We start from the raw sequence: 17,387 nt of genomic DNA on the forward strand, positions 1-17,387 counted from the left end.
CCATAAAGAAATGAGAGGGCATGGGCAGACAACCCCTACATACAGATACTGGCTTCTCCCTAGCTTATAAGGGGAAGACATCAGCTCAAGTGTATAACTAAGAGACGTAATGATAGAAAGGGCTGTGGCCAAAAAAGGTGCCGAGTCTGGTATATATGGTACAACAGATTTTAACACCATCAAACCCCAGCTTCCAAGGTACATACATACACACTACTGCTCTGTATCAATTATGTAAATACTCAAAATTATCAACTGAAAGGGACTTAATAAGGTATAATAAAACGAGGTTAAAAAAATTCCTTCATCAATAGTTGATTTCCTCTATTGGCCTTACTATCCCACGCCCTGGATGTTAACGAAACCTTACAATAAAAAGTTTAGGAATGACAAACTAAGAAAGCAATGGAAGAGAAAAATCACAGCAGAAAAAAGAATCTGTTGCCTAGTTAGAATGGGGTTCTCTTAGTAATTCTGATAGGCAAGAGATCAGGATATGAGAGGCAAAAAGATTAAATCCATCTTCTATAGCATACAGTAACTTAATCCTCAAAGGTCCTTGGAAATATGGAATGCTGCTGCAACCTAAAAACTATGGCCCTTTCTCCTGAAGGTTCTTCCGCAGGCCAGTCAGCCCTCTGAAGTTGTTTTCATTTATTTCATTTCCTGCAGTCCCCAAACTGGTCATTTCAAAGCAAGAGAAACAAATATGCTATCCAAGTGATTCATCTTCGTATCATATGATTCCCTCTCTCCCCTCACCCCACAGCCAGCTCAAGCTAGTCTGGGTCATATGGTATTTTCCTGTGGGTGTCACTTCCTGAATGGCAGGTCACAGCAGAAAACTTACACCCATCTGCCTACATTAAGTAAGCACTCATATTAGGACTTGGCTAGGCACATATCTCGAACAAGTTTTTGTCAGTCTTAAGACCAGTTCCCTGAAAAAGCCTTGTGAGGATTTGAGAGGGCTAGAGTAATACAGAACTCTCTTCTTCCCTCCTAAAAAACTGATTATTCTTAAAGACAAACTTACTTATTCACTGGAAAATGTCAAATGCATATATTTGTATCCTAAGTCAGAATTGCATTCTTATTCAAAATGGCTAGCAAGAGACCACAGTTAGCAATTTTCCTCTCTATATCTGCTCCCCTGGAATCCTGGGCTGTAAATCACACAGTAGCTCACCACTCAGAATGACTGATGAGTCCACTGTAACTCTCTGGAACCTGGGCAGTGAACCACAGGACAACATGAGGCATGTCCCAGAACCCAAAGTCAGTTCAACTGAGGCGCAATGCAGAGTTCAGCAAGTTGGTTCCCAAAAAGAAGAACAAGACATTCCTACTACTAGCAGGCTGAAAAATGTCAGTACTGAGGCTTAAAATACTTCCCTGAAAGAAAGCAAAACTCGAAGGCCAAGATTGTAGCCAAGCATCGTTTACAGACTGACCTTTCAAATTTTTCAGTTTCCTTCCACCATAAGGAGACTCCGAAAGCATTTCCTCATTCTAAAAGCATTAATAATTATGGTTATCTCAGTACTACAAGGGTTTCATTAAATAATAATGTCTGGACTGGACAAATGAGGGAATGGTAGGGTGGGAAGGATGGAGGAAGAGAAAGACATTTAGACAGAAGGGGAGACAAGTGCCTTTCAGGACGAAGTGTAGGCCTCAGTCCAATTCAATTCTGTTAACATTTGCTCAGTACCTAGTTTGTGTGAGTACTCTGCAGGTTTCCTAGATAGATACATAAAACGACCCTGGCCAAATTTCCAAAGCTAATGTTCACTTCACATAATCAACCATGTTACTGAATACTCAAGAATACTCTCTTTATTCACAGAAAACAAACTCTAAACCCACTCGAATTAGAAAGACACCACCAGTTTTTGGCTGAGGAAGAAAATGACCACTGACTAATTTTTCTTACCATCTTCTCCTTTAATAAACTTTCAATTCCTTTATTACATTTAGGAGAAAACTTCAGTTTGATATCAATATTTTTAAAACAACTTTCCTTAACACTCACTTACTAATCCCCTTTTAACAAAGGGGGTAAGGTACAGATAGCTTGAGTAGCAGCAGTCCATGAAGTTGTAGATTAAAAACAGAACTGTACAAGGAAGCAAGAGGCCACTAAGTGGTTGGTGTCAGGACTCACAACCAATTACTGGAACCTGGAGCCCAAAAGGGTTCCTGTATCTAACCAGCAGCCACAAGGAAGAAGGTATTATGGCTATGCTAAAGAGGCTTTTTCCTAAAATCTAAGACAGTTCAAGTACATCATTCATATTATACAGTGAAATATAGAGAAATAACTTTTAACAGAAGTTTTTTTTGAAGTGAATGGTTCTCAAACTATGTGGTCTCAAGATCCCTTTAAACTCTTAAAACTTATTAAGAACCCCAAAAGGCTTTAGTTTATGTAGGTAAAATCTATATTTGCTATAGTAGAAATTAAAACTTAAATGTTAAAACTATTAATTCATTTAATAATAAAAAGAAACCTATTACATGTTAACATAAGTGACATGTTTTAGAAAAAATAACTATTTTCAAAAATAATTTTTAGTGAGACTAGCACTGTTTAACATTTTTGCAGATCTCTCTAATGTCCACCTTAATAAAAGACCACTGTATTCTCTTTTCTTCTGTAATATTCAATCTGCTTCAATATCACATCTCATTCAGCCTCTGGAGTTCTCCACTGTACAGTCATAAGGAAATGAAAGGGAAAAAGTAAATAAAGTCTTAACATTATTATGAAAATAATTTTGACCTGTGGACCCCAAAAAGGATTCCTAGAGGTCCTTGGGCCACACTCTGAGAACTACTGTATTCTCTATTAGAGATTGGAGGGAAACAGCACTCCTTGACTTAGCTATTTACATGTAATTCTTACAAAAGAGAGGGATGGGCTACTCCAATTATATGAGACCCTGAAAGAAGATGAGATCCAAATATAATATAGTGAAAGAGATTTAGCCTATATTTATTTTCCTGTCCTCTGCCATCGACCCCACCTGCCTCATCCATTACAACTTGTGGCCTGGGACAGCTCCCTATAACAGATGGCAGATGATACTTAAAATCTTAAGAACTACATTTATATAATACTGAAAGTTGACTGCCTCTTAACATTTTAGTAAAACTGATTCTATTCGAGACATATTCTTTACTTGGCTATCAGTGTGGTTCTCAACCAAGCGTAAAGACATCAGAATTTCTCAGAGGGCACGGGTAGCTAGAAGAAGCACATTCAATATTATAACATAAGTTAGTAGTTAAAAAGTGGAAAAAATACTGTACCATTTTCATAACAAACTAGGTGGGTAAAGTATTTTTAAAAGGTTGAAAATTACTGATATAAGGTCAAATTCCTAGAACATGTGAGCAATACCTATAAAATTTTGAAGCAAATACCAATTAGGATTATCTAATGAATTGCTATTCTCAGTGGTTATGAAACTATCTTCTCAAAATCATACTACTTTTGCCTTACTCACTGTTAATGTATCCAAGAAAGCCTAATCTATGGTCAGTGGGCATACAACTTAAAAACAACCCAGGAACCATGCCAGGGGCTTTCAGGTGTGATATCTCATTTAATCGTCTTAATAAACTAGTGAATCACATGCTATTCTATGATTCTTGGTAATATGAACATCTAGTACTACTAGCCTCACAAAAAACAAAAAAATAGGTGATTGAGTATTGAGATGTGAAGTGCAAGGATGTAAGTGAGGAGGGTAACAGGAGCACTCTCCACCATGACTTCTGATCTTGCATTTTCCATCCTACTGTTCCAGGTCCTCACATGCTCACCCTGAGGGAGAAACCAATCTAAATTGAGAAATGGAGTCAGGGTTGTTATCTTCAAGAACCTTTTGGACCGTCGAGCTCCAAAGGTAGCTGTCACAAAAACTGCTGCCTCCTATTCTTTCTTGGACCCAGGACTTCTGACTTTTAGCTGGGCTAAACAAAGACTACAGTTCTCGGACACTACTGCAGCTAAGTTCTGGACAATGAGATATAAGGAGAAGAGTCTGGGGTGACTTCTGGGAAATGCCTTAAAGAGAGGGGATATACTCTCCCTCTTCCATTTCTTCAACTGCCTGAAAAGCAGACAAGATGTCTGCAGTTTGAGTAGCTATCCTGGATCATGAAGTAGAAGCCACATGCTATGGATGGCTGATTAGCTGAATTTTTGGAAAGAGCTTGCAGCTCTGATAAAGTGAAATGCCATGCCAGCTCTGAGTGACCTGTAGACTTCTTTTATGAGTTAAATGTACTTTTATTCAAGACATTATCATTTTAAATTTTCTGTCACACATAGCCAAATTTAATTCCAACCAAAATGGTAGCTGAAAAGAGAAATCAGAAATTCAGATGACTAACTCTAAGGCAGCAGAGCATAGTGGTCAGAAGCATGAAGTCTGGAGCCAGTCTGTCTGGGTCTAAATCCTGCCTCCCACTAACTAGCTGTGAGACCCTGAGCCAATTAGTTACACAGTGTTATCATCTGTGAGAATAATAATAGTACCTACCTGTGAGAGGGTTATGAGAATTGAGTTATTAACTTGTAAAGCACTTAAAATAGCGCCTGGCATATAATAAGTGCTGTCTAAGTATTTGCTAAGTAAAATAAATAAACACATTTGGAGCAGGGCCAAAGATGACGAGACCAACAACAGTGAACCTGTGGGCCAATATGATATACCACAGCATTTAGGAAGTGATCCCCTGCTCTTAACCACATTTTCCTCAGTGGTAGCAAGATGGTGACATTTTTGTCAGGGCATATGTGTTTTGACTTCCCACCTAAGACAAGGCAGTGGCCTAGGAAATTTTAGAGACCAGGATCCTGCCAATCACCAAGAAACATACCAATGGTCTGTCATTCTCTGTGACCCATGTACTGAGGTAGTAGTATTTTACCTGCCACGTAGAATTAAGAGATCATATTACTACCACCTGTCAGAGTACCTGACCACTTCTCAGCTGACCTGATACACTTCCAACAGAGCTGTAACAGTGTCATGAAAGAAAAACAAAAACCTTCCTCTGGCTCCTGTACCTATCAAAGATAATCAGTCAACGAGCTAAAACAAAAACAAAAAAACTACTCATATCTTAGGTGTCATTCTGGTTCCCAAACAAAAAAGATGAAGGCATCTTGCTAATATTTAAACTTCAAGATATCCAGCTTTCTTTTCTTCTTGAAGTGATGGTTCTCCTTTGAGCTTTCAATTCAACTCACTGCTCCCTTATTTAAGGAACTTGGAAAGACCTATTACTCTCAAAGCTTTCCCCATCTCAGTCTATGTTAACTGAGTCGATGGCAGAATTGGTCTTGGTTCTTGATGATAACTCAGGGACGACATCTGGGAGAATAACCAGACCATCCAATGAACCTAACCTAGAGTTAGAAGTCATGGCCCATCCTGGCCACTCAGCACTCCTATCAAAACAGTATACCACCCAACTAGAGTTCACACAGGAGAAATGCAGGGAAAATCTGAGGGAGCTTTCACACCCATCATTCTAATAAGTATAAAAATAATATATTTTTCCAATAAACCATTCTGGCCCATCTAAGAACTTTGAAAGAGATTTGATATTTTTTGACCTTCTGATATTCCCATGATATCTCTGCAGTTCTCAAAAGACTAAAGGCCAGAGACATTCAAACTGTAAACCAGGAAAATCTACCAGATCACCATTGCCTGCCCACACTCATCTGAAGCTGCTACAAGCCATGCATCTAGAAATTGCAGCTTGCTGCCTTCAGAACTCAAAATGGATTATAGTCTGCTCCAATTATTAACTTTGTTTTTCTTTTGTTTCCATAGAAATGCTTCTTATTAAATAACTGACTGCTTGTACAATATAGGCCTAACTTTGAGAGCCCACTTGCATCACTGCCTCCAGAAATGAGACATATTTAACTGGGTAGACATTCTCAAGACTAAGAGATCAGTTCAATGAGATGGAGCAATCCATCAACTAAACCTCTTGGGCTGGACTGTGAAACTTCTTAGGGAAGTTTCAAAGGCGGGACTAAAGGGGAGCAGAATATACCACCCCAAAATGTGCCACTTCTGCATGTGGACTGTTTTGAGCTGAAGGCAATCAAGCCCTAGCAGATTCAGGAAAAACTTTTACCTCTCCCTTACCTGCATAAAAGTATTTAGATAGAGGGCCTGGCCCAGAAAGAGAGCTATTACCAGAGATAACTTTTTATCTGAAAGACTTACCTGCATGGCAAGTAAAACATCTGATTACCAAACACCTGCTCTTCTTAACTTCCTGGGAATATCCCTCCTCTCCTTTGAAGCTCTAGGCTGCTATCCCTTAGCTCAGAACAGCATCTAAGCCTCAACTGCCTGACTGCCTTTGGATCTCATGTTTTTGGGGCTCCCATAACCAGGGAAATCAAATTTTAGTCCTGTCTAAAAAAAAAAAAAAAAAAAAAAAAATGAAAAATGAAAAAAGGAACAAAGGTCATCTCTCAGCTGCCCTGGTTACTCCATGCCCCATCCCATCCCCAACCCCCTTTTTACACATGCAGGGGATAAAATAAAGGTCAGCAAACACTCTGCCTTAGATGAAATGCAAAGTGACTGTCCTGGGAGACAAATGAAAGTAAAAAGGCAGCTAACAGTCCCATGATTCTAAAACTCCATTCTAAGCTGAAGAACCATAAAAAAGGATTCGAATATTTTCCACAAAGAAGTGAGCAATAACCAAAAGAGATTAAAACTGGTGATTCCACCCACTCTTATCACCATCGTCCGCCAATAAGAGACCTGGGAAGGCGGCAGGAGACATCACCACAGCACAGAAAGCTGGAACTGAACCGTCAAGAGTCCCTAACCGGTTACCCGTCCTTCTCAATGAACAGCGAGAACACTGGTTTGGCCCAAAAAGAGAGATAATGGGCCCAAAGCTCAAAACTGTAAATCTGAAGGTTAATGAACGAAAAGCAGACTCTGTAGTTTAAAGCTAAGGAACCTACTAGAAAGCAGCATCTCCCCGCGCCTCTGTTCAGAGGCCGATTGCCCCACCACACGGTTGGGCCCCTCGCCTGTATCTGGTCAATTTCCTCTTTTCATTTTTCGCTCACTCCTCCCCCACCAAATAGGTTCTGATTTATTTCCACATCCCGCAGAGCTTCTGCATCTTCAGTCCTACGTGGCATTCCAAAATTCTGCCAAGGAGCTCCACACTGTGAAGTTTCTCCCTTTTTCTGCCTTTCTTTCAAACCTCTCCTCCTTCTGGCTATGCGAAACCCCAAACTCCCCTGGACAGGCCCACTCTCCCGAAGCCTGCGGCCACGGTTTCCACCACGCTCTCACCCCCTGAGGGTCCTTGACGAAGTAGCTTCCGCTGGAGCCCTGGTAGATACGCTCCGGGAAGAAGCCCCGCTCGATGGCCAGCTCGGCCTGCCGCACCACCGCCTCGAACTCGGGGTCCTCTGGAAACTCGTTCCGCTCGCGGTGGGCCTGCGCGACGTGCGCCGCCGCCGCGGCCTGGGCGGCTAGGGCTTGGGCCTGCGCCACCACGGTTTGAGTCTGACACTGGGCCGCCGCGCCCCGAGCCCGATCCAGCAGTGGCTGCCGCTCCCGGTCGTGGCCTGGGGAGCCCGGAGGAGAGGGGGCCGGGCCGGCCGCCGCCGCCACTCGGACCGCGCCCCCCGGCACCTGGGGAAAGTGAGCGCCCGAGCCGGACGGGAAGGTGTAGTCCGGGGGTTGGGCCCGCTCCGGGGACACTAGTGGGCTCGTTTCGTCCATCCCTCAGACCGCCGGCTCCGGGTCCCGGCGCGAGCTCCACACAGCGGAGCTCCAGCCGGGACCAATCCGCAACACCCCCCAATCTTCGCCTGGCCAACCAGCTCTTGGTGCCTCTTTGGCCCCGCCCCCACCATCCCTGTTTACTTGGTGACGAGTAGACACGACCCCTTGCCCGCGAACAGTAGCCAATCAGAACCAGCGCCTACGCAATCGCGCCCTCCGCAGTTTTTGCTCGTCATCTTCTGTGAGGACTGCGCATGCTCTAGGTGCCAAACTCCGGTCAGACACGCCGGTCAGCTCTTGCCAGCCCCGCCCCGCCCTTAGCTTTCAATCGTTGACCGGTCTCTGGGAGTTTTCAATAAAGTAGACTACCTAATCAGTCACAAATTATTGAGTGTCTGTGAACCAGCTGTGAGACTGGAGAAAGGTAATCTTTATATCTATATTCATTCAATCATGCATTCAGTCATTAAATATTGAGCATCTACTATGTTCTAGATGCTGGAGAAACGGCAGTGAAGCAAAGAAACAAAAATCCCTGTTCTACATAAATAAAAAAGGTTTTTTAAAATCCCAGCCCTCATGCAGCATACACAGTGCCTAGCCTAAAACTCAATGTTTATTTGTTAATTGAGGAAAGCTATGGTCCCATCAGACAAAAATTCCATGAGGTAAGAGTCTATGACTGTTATATTTATCACTGTAAAACCTCAGTGTCTAGACACAGTAGGTGCTCAGTACATTTTTATCAGTGGAAAAGAGAAGGATGATATAGTTCCTGCCTTCAAGATGAAAACACAGCATTCTGAAGCAGTAGGAGAAAAAGAGCCAACAATGAGAGCTGAAAACTCTATAATAGGAGTTCAGCAATTTGGGGGTAGCTGGAGAGTCAGCAAAGGCCTTACGTGGGGCACGTGGTCTGAGCTAAGTCTTAAAAAACAAATGTAATTAAATCACTGAAGGGTGGAGAGGGAGGAGGAGAAAAGGGAATTAGAGATATTTGAGTTCGAACCCCAGCTTCACACTTAGCAGTTATTTTGTATGAGATGTTTAACTCTTTAAGCCTCAGCTTTCTCATCTATAAAATGAGAGTAATCATCTCTTCCCCAGTTGATTAAATAAGAATCAAGATAAGTATGTAAAGAACTTAGCATAATGCTTAGTACATAAAAAGCACTCAACAAATGGTAGGTTTTTATCACTGCTGAGGTTATTGTTGATGTTTTTGTTTTTGTGACTAAAGTAACCAGCAGACAAGAGACTTGGATTTTCAGAAAGATGACCAACCACATGGTAACCAATATTTCATAATCATTCTGAAGAACAGAATGAAGAAATAAAATGGAGTCACTATAGTCAAACTACCAAATTACTAAAATCAATTTGCTTGAAGCATGAAAAAATAACCTATTCTTGTTTTTACTAGCTGGGAAGTTACCAAATTACTAAAATCAATTTGGTTGAAGCATGAAAAAATAACCTATTCTTGCTTTGACTAGCCTGGGAACTTAAAGTTTTGAACTTTCCAGTCCTGCATCAATGCCTGGATATACATCAATTTGTTGTATGTCAATACCTGGACATACACCAAACCTCCAGATAACACGTGAAGGACTCACATATCCAGACCACTTGACATTCGCCTAACATCCATTATCCAGACCATGATGTGACCAGAACTCCTGGCTCCCATCTTCCAAATCTGACGTCTGACTGATGTCCAATCCCAAGGCAAAGAATGCACAACTGATTATTCTTAAGATGCACATTTTACTATAAGAACATTTAACTTTTCTTTCTTCTTCAGAACACTTCTGGGTTTTTGCCTAGTTGTATTTCTAGTTTGTAAACTCTAAGATCCTTGAATAAATTTTTATCATTTATTTCCAGCCAAAGTTTCCAGATTCCTTTTCAGTTCATTCGACAATTCTTTCTTGAATCAAATTATTGCCACAGCTAACTAGAAGTACTGAATTGTTTAATTATATGTATGGAAATGTCCTAAATATATATATATATATTTTTTGCTAAATAAGCCATTCTAGCAAAAGTCCATATAGATGGTTCAATTAACCCTTTCAGTTACAAGATATGTATTTCCCTTTCCTACTTAAACACCAAATAATTAAGTAATAGTTTTCTCTTGTGTGCTAGAGACCAGAGCCACAGAGATAATCTCCTGTATTATTCATCTTATTTATCTCCTAAGCTTCAAATTATGGTCAAGGAAAGCTCCAAGATTTAGACTTCTCCGTTGAATTCTGAGTTTTCTCTATGGAAAACCCCCAGAATTTCTGTATCTACCTCTTAGAACTTGACTTCTACCGAAAAGAGTGTCAATGCATTCCCTATTACCTGTGAAGCGCTAGTACTTAGCAAATGCTAAGCATATGCCAGACATTATTTTAAGTGCATTACATGGAGTAAATCATGTAACCAGCATCACAGTTCCCTGCAATGTTGGAAACTGAGTAAAGTAACTTGCCTATGGTCATATAGCTGGTAAGTGGCAGAGCTGATCCAAATCCAAGCAGACTAGCTCCACGCTTTAAACATTCTATTAAATACCTCTGTGAAATGCGTCTCACATTTACCCCCTTTCTTTCCATCTTCACTGATGCCACATTCCAGGATGCCTTCACTACATTACAATAGCTTCTAGGTTTGTTTCTGGTTCCGATTTCTCTCTGATCATCTCTGGGTATTACTACCAAATTAATTTTATTAAAATACTGATTTCATTGTGTCACTGCTCTGATCAAGAAACTACATTTTTTTATTGTGGTAAAATATACATAATATTTATCATTTTAATCATTCATATGTGTACAATTCAGTAACATTAAATATTCACAATGCCGTGTAACCAAGACCACTATCTTGACCCAGAACTCTTCCATCATGACAACAAAAACTCTGTACCCATTAAATAATAACTCCCTCTCCCCCTAGTTCCTGGTAACCTCTATTCTACTTTCTATGTCTATGAATTTGCCTATTCAAGAAACTACATTTTGCAAACCATATCTTCTAATTTTTCACGTCTTTCCATAATTTACCCACAATCTATTTACCATTATCTCTTCATATTTTCTAATACACATTCTCCAATCTGTTTTCTTTTTTATTATTATTAAGTTTATTGGGGTAACATTAGTTAATACAATTATATAATTTTCAGGTGTACATTATAATTTGACATCTGTATATTCTATTGTGTTTACCACCTAAAGTCTAATTTCATTCAGCTACCATATATCTGATCCCCTTTACCCACTTCACCCTCCCTCTGCCCCCCTACATTTTGACCTCCTTTACCACGTCTACCTCCCCCCTCCTCCCCTACCTCTTACCCTCTGGTAACCACTAGTCTATTGCCCATGTCCACGAGTCTCTTTGTCCTGTTCATTTGTTGCTTTTAGGTTTATATCCCACATATAAGGGATATCGTGTGACTTCCAACTTTTTCTGTCTGGCTTATTTCGCTTAGCATGATTATCTTGAGGTCCATCCATGTTGTCGCAAATGGCAATATTTCATCTCTTCTTATGGCTGAGTAATATTCCATTGTATATATGTACCACAGCTTCTTTAGCCAATCATCTATTGTAGGACACTTTGGTTGCTTCTATGTCTTGGCCACTGTGAATAATGCTGCTATGATCATTGGCATGCAAATATCTTTTTGGATATGGGTTTTCAAGTCTTTGGGGTAAATACCCAGTAGAGGGATTGCTGGATCATATGGTAGATCAATTCTTAGTTTTTTGAGGAACCTCCATACTATTTTCCATAGTGGTTGTACCAATTTGCAGTCCCACCAGCAGTGTATGAAGCTTCCTTTTTCTCTGCATCCTCTCCAACATTTATTACTTGTCCTGTTGTCCAATCTGTTTTTTTGACACTTCATTCTCTCAACTACTGTATTTATATCTATAGTCAATACCCACAGTTTTAGCATGTTTAAACATTGAATATTCGAGCTGGATTGAATCTTATGTGTCTCCTAGTCCAATCTCATTTTACATGCTAGAGAGCTTAATAACTTGCTTGAAGCCATACACGGTGGCAGAGATGGGATTTGAATACAGAATACAAGTCTGCTAAAACAATTAAAAATGATTGGTTATTGAGCACTTACAATGTCTCAGACTCAGTACTGAGTATTTGACACTGTATTCCTCAACAAGTCCTGGGCAGCATTTATCATTATCATCATTATAATTTTCTATCCTACAGATGAGGAAAATCTAAATTCTGAGAAGCAATTTGCTTACTTTCTTCAGGTATTTTGCCTTCTCTTAATAATTAAATACAGTCTTGGATTTTTTCCATGTGCATGAATCTTTTCTTCTCCACACTTAGGCCCTAAGTCCCATGAGGGCAGTGATTATGTCTTTTCTAGCCTGGCAGAACCTAGCATCATACTGCCTTCACATTGTTAATAAACATATGTATTAAAAAAATTGGCGTGCATGATATTTGGGAGGAGTTGCTCTCATCTTGGCACTATATTTTAAACACAAAGGATCTGGGTAATGACAACGACAACATAAACCCCTACAATGAATGTAAACGTGCCCTGATATCACAGGGCTGGCACAGAGTTGATATTCATTGAACTATAGTTGCCTGGTCCAACGCGTTACAATTTTCAAAGCTGCACCTTAAAAGCCGTGTTTAGGTATGTCCTTAAACTCCGCAGCGGGGCCATTTATAACTATGGAGATCCGAGCAGGATAGAAGCCGTTTGAGTTGGTGGTCATTGTTGTGTATGACGCTGGTTTGGCTTAGTTCAGTTTGGTTCGGTTCGGTTTGGTTTCGACATTTCGTCTAGGCTGTCTCTGGGTAGACGATACCTGAGTTCTCTATCAGGATTGTCAAAGTAGGAACCGCGGTGCAGCCCCATCCCTCTTTCAGATATTTGGACCATGGCTCTCGAGACACTTCTCCCCGCACAAAGATGGCGCCGAGCCTAGGCTGAGCCAATAGGGAGTGGCGTTGCTCCCGGTTGCCTAGGTAACAGCCAATGAGCAGTGGGAATTGTGCCCAGTGCGGCTGCCCGGGATGGCGGCGTCAAGTGGGGCAGGAGCTGGTGGAGGTGGCGGAGAAGCAGGTGGCAGGAACAAGCCCCGCGGAGCAGTGGTCCGGGCTGTTGGAGCCCCGCGCCGGGGCCTGACGGTCATCACGAAAGGCGGAGCCCAGGTTGGCTGGCAGCGCGAGTGGGAGGAGGACGGGAAAGTGTGATCGGTGAGGAAGGGACTGATCCCAGCCCGAGATGACAGGGTCTTCGGAGCGCGGCTCCACGCCCGACGCGCTTCCTGAAGGTGGCTGCTCGGGGGTCCCAAACCCGGGCCTCCCATCTTCATCGCCGGGGACCAAAGCCTGGGAGAGCCCCAGCGCCAGGGTTAGTGAGCGGAGTAGGTAGGGGCCGCGTTAGGAGGGGCTGGCTGACCTGTGTGAGCTGAAGATCCGGCCCGGGCAGGAGAGCAGACCCGGAGTAGAGGGAAGGAGCAGTTCTGAAAGGCAAGAACGGGTGGTTGCAGGAAAGGGGAGGTCGACTATGTTGCCTTGTTGCAATCTACAGCTTTGTTTGCTTTGGACCCGCCTCTCTCACACTCTGTTGGAGAGATGTCCCACACATCAAGGCTTGGGAAATGGGATGCCTCAGTTAGTTGATGGTGGCATCCCTGCAATCTAGCATCACCAGAATGCTAGAGTAACTCAGCAGGAGTAACTCGGCTATATTAGAACCCTGCCCAGGCATTTTCCTTAACCAGGAAATAGAATAATACTTGTCAGTCTCCATTAGCCCTAAGTCTTTTTATTTTAATTTTTTACCTTCTTTCTGGTGTCAGGATTTTCTTCCAAATTCCTTCTATCCAACCGTCCCACAGTATTCCTAAATAAGAACTTTACCTAGTAGTGATACATTTGTTTACTTTTCGAATGTAAGGGAGACTTACAGTAAAAGAAACTTCCAGACTTAAAAACAGTATTTCATGCTCATTTAAATCACCTTAAAAAGAACGTTTGACTTTCTGTTCTAAGTTTCTTACAAGCCTAATCTTTGTTCATCAGAGCCTTCATTTTCTTCTCTTTGGGATTCTAAAAGCTTGAGTACTATACTTTCTTTATAACTGAAGGAACTTTGACAAGACTGTCATACTTTGGGGAGGATGGTTTGGGAGTGGGACAATGTTGAAGGTAATGTGGGTGATTAAGGTAGCCGCCTCAAAACAATATTCTTAAACTTAAAATCTATTTCCCTTTATGTTAGTTTCTTTATTCTCTGAATTTGTACACAGGTTACTATGAATGCATAAATATTCTTTTAACAAGTTTGAAATTTAAAAATTTCTGAAATTAAAAAAAGACAAATGGAGTGGAAATAAAAATTATTATTTCTGTCTTTGACTTCTATTTGGAAATGTGTGGGTCAGGAGAAAAGAAAAATAGCAGGGATATAGTCTTGTGCGGGCTAATAGTGTATTAGTTTACACAGATAAAATACTCATTTCCTTTTAGATAAATGTTTGGGTTGATCCTTTGCAACCCATCCAGCAAGAGAGAAGAAAGGGCGGGTATATTTATAGAAGAAGCATGAATTATCTTGACTCTGTGACTAGATTCCATATGTATATCTGAAGCCTAAACTCCTAGGCCATCTATTCTTTTTAAAAAAATTTTAAATAACTGATACAAATACTGACTTGCTAAAGTATTGGGATTTTCTGTCTTCATCAGCACTGACTATACTCTATTAAACTAGATTTGTCTCAGTGACCATAGTAACAGGTGAAATTTCTTTCTGGGTCAGTGGCTATGCAGCTGACTATTAATTAGCATGGCTAATTACCGAAGTCATAAATGAAAATCCTGACACTGCCCTAGACAGTGACAATATCAATTATTTGGGTACAGGTAGAAGTTTCTAGTCAATGTGTTCAACCATAGCCTGAGCCTCATGGACTTGACATGTATTCTCTTTAATTAGCACTTCTGATTGTGTTCTTGAGAATGGATATCATTTTGACAAGCAACTGTTGAAAGGGGTTTGCTCTATTTTCCTAGGCCTAAAAGGAATGGAAATTTGTAGTACAGTATGTACCTTTGAAAACAAATGGGAAAGGATGGTGACAAGGTTAGGTTGAGAGATGATGTTCCAGTTCCTATTACTGTATAACAAATTATCCCAAACTTAGCTGCTTAAAACAACCATATAATGCTCACAGATACCTCAGATGGGATGTGGGCTCAATGGCTGGGGGCTGGAATCTTCTGGAGGCTCCTTTGCTAGTGCTTGGTACCTGGGCTAAAATGATTCAAAGATGAGAACTGCCAACTGGCGCTTCAACACATGTGTCTGGCTGTCTGACTTGGCTTCCTCACAGCTTGGTAGCCTCAGGGTAGTCAGACTTCTTATGTGATGGCTCAGGTCTCCAAGCACAAGTGTACCAGTGAGCAAGATGAAGTTGCATCACCTTTTATGATCTAACTTAAGAACATACCATCCCTTTCATCATGTTCTATTGGTCAAAGCAATCACAAGCCTACGCAGATTCAAAAGAAAGGAGTTAGATTACACTTTTGGTGGGGCAATGGCAAAGTCAAATAGTAGAAGAACTTGTAAGACAGGAGCTATGATTGTAAACATCTTTGGAAAATACAATCTACCACATTTGGTAATAAGAAGATAATCTTTCAAATTTCACTGGCTTCCTTGAAATATTTAGGGTTGTTAAAGAACAAAAATTCAACGAAGTAAATTTAAATATCTAATTGGCTTTGCTGAATGATACCTGAATTGGGCAGCATATCTGGTAAAAATAGAAAGGTGCTCCTGAGGAGTTGTACAAAATAGAAGATTTTTATAGCCAGAAAGAGGATGGGACAAGGAAGTTAAAAGAATAGATTATTTCAGGCACAGTTACCTTCCCTTAGGAGAAGATCAGGGGTCTTATCAGGCAGATTTCATCACTAATGCTGACCAGGGAATTCTAGACAGATGGGTGTAAAATTCCACTCCTGGGATAAGCTGAAATTGCAGTTATGTATTGAGTATTGGTGGAGCTTACCACAAATGACCCTATTGTGAGTCTGTTGTTTCTTTTTAACAGTATATTTCCCAAGAGCTAACAACCAAAAGAGTGGCTAGGTTTACAACTTCAGGAGCTGGCTAGTACTTTGTCCACAGCTAATCTTCAAACTGGAGAAACACTATTCTCCTTCTTTCAGGGACCATCTACTGGTCCCACTGAAAGAAAGTGGGATGCCACGATTTGGGAGTTTCATGTGGCCTTGAGAAAAAATAAACAAGAGACTGTTCCCCCTGAGCCCCTTTGTGGTCAGTCTGACTCCTCAAATCTCACAGCAATAACTCCTTCCAAAGCTTTGAGTAAAAACAAGTTAACTGCTGCCTAACATTTAAAAGAAATGCCCTTATCTTATCTTCCTGTACAAATGATTTTGTGTTTATGTTTTGGAATGGTTGTTTAGTCATAAAATTTAGAAGATACCACCTTTCAGATTCTGACTTGTTTTGAAGGAATGAGATAGTTCAGATTTGTACCGTAAGCTGACTTTTAGTACCCTTGGCTTAATTTATTCTGGGAAGAGCTAAAGATGGCCTCAAGCAACCACAATGCCTATCTGGACTGGAAAGAGTTTTCCTCTGCAGTTTTGATGGAAAACTGTTTCTCTTCCTCTCATTAATGTTGTATTTGCAGTGGAGGCATGTTGACCTCTACCCCAGGCACACTCTGATACTGGGCTGACGATAGGAAGATTGCGCTCCTGAAATTGGATGCTGACCTTGTGGAACATTGATGGGACAGAGATGGCATACCAGGTACCAGCATCATCTCTCTGAGAAAATAGCCCCTGAGGTTTTAAGGGGCTTTAAGACAAGAAGAAAATGATCCTTTCGGTGAGACATCATCTACTGTGTGAGAGACAGTGGATATGGAGTTTCTGAGTAATTAGAAAAGTGAGAAAGTCCCTGGTGGAACCTGTGGGGGTGACTCCCAAACATCTCTAGAAGAGCATCCACAAAGCTGGCCTTCATTATGGGGGTAGAAATGAATATTTCTCTGCATTTGGGTGAGACCACAAGGAGTTCAGAACTCATCTATCTTCATAGCTGGATCAAACTAGAGCTCTGAGACAGAGCCAGGGCCTAGATGATATGACTGAGTTGTGCTCTGTTCAGGCCAAGCTGTTTTCACATCAGACCATGTCTGGGCATGCGGCATCTGTATCAAAAATCATTATAGCATAGGCCCAAATTAAAATATCCCATAGGATATTAATAAAGAACAGATGAGTGGCAACTGTAGTTTGCTTTTCCTCTACTTAGTATTTACATCATTAGTCAGAATTGCTGATTCCATTACAATAATTGTGTGAATTTAGTTGTCTTTCTGAAAGAGGAAAAGAACACTTAATGCACAGGGCTATGCAGTGTTCTAGGTACTTTCATGTCTTTTATTTAATTTGATCCGCATGCCAATTCTGTTAAGTAGGTATACTATCTTCACTTTATAGAAAAAGAGACTGAAGTTTAGGGATAGTTACTTAAGTTGTCCA

General features: G+C 41.0%; 2 protein-coding genes across 9 annotated transcripts in view; one reads left to right on the forward strand and one right to left on the reverse strand.

Moving 5' to 3' along the window:
- PI4K2A (phosphatidylinositol 4-kinase type 2 alpha) overlaps positions 1-7,878 on the reverse strand; it is a 25,426-nt gene extending 17,548 nt beyond the window's left edge. Inside the window, exon 1 of one of the 2 annotated variants that reach the window (XM_025042263.1) lies at positions 7,365-7,878. In XM_025042263.1, the coding sequence (XP_024898031.1) occupies positions 7,365-7,799 (435 nt within the window). In that variant the 5' untranslated portion in view covers positions 7,800-7,878. The remainder of the gene's footprint in view (positions 1-7,364) is intronic. The other variant, XM_006925907.3, reaches the window with a different exon arrangement.
- A 325-nt stretch (positions 7,879-8,203) lies between these two features.
- The window catches only part of MORN4 (MORN repeat containing 4), a 15,814-nt gene continuing 6,630 nt past the window's right edge, over positions 8,204-17,387 (forward strand). Inside the window, exons 1-2 of one of the 7 annotated variants that reach the window (XM_025042339.1) lie at positions 11,633-13,004; positions 16,529-16,650. The gene's annotated coding sequence lies outside the window, so the exon portion shown is untranslated. Of the gene's footprint in view, positions 8,227-11,632; positions 13,050-16,528; positions 16,651-17,387 lie in introns of those variants that run through there. The other 6 variants (XM_015600011.2, XM_025042340.1, XM_015600015.2 and 3 more) reach the window with 6 other exon arrangements.

The sequence above is a fragment of the Pteropus alecto genome, unplaced genomic scaffold, assembly GCF_000325575.1.
Source record: "Pteropus alecto unplaced genomic scaffold, ASM32557v1 scaffold88, whole genome shotgun sequence".
Lineage (NCBI taxonomy): Eukaryota > Metazoa > Chordata > Mammalia > Chiroptera > Pteropodidae > Pteropus > Pteropus alecto.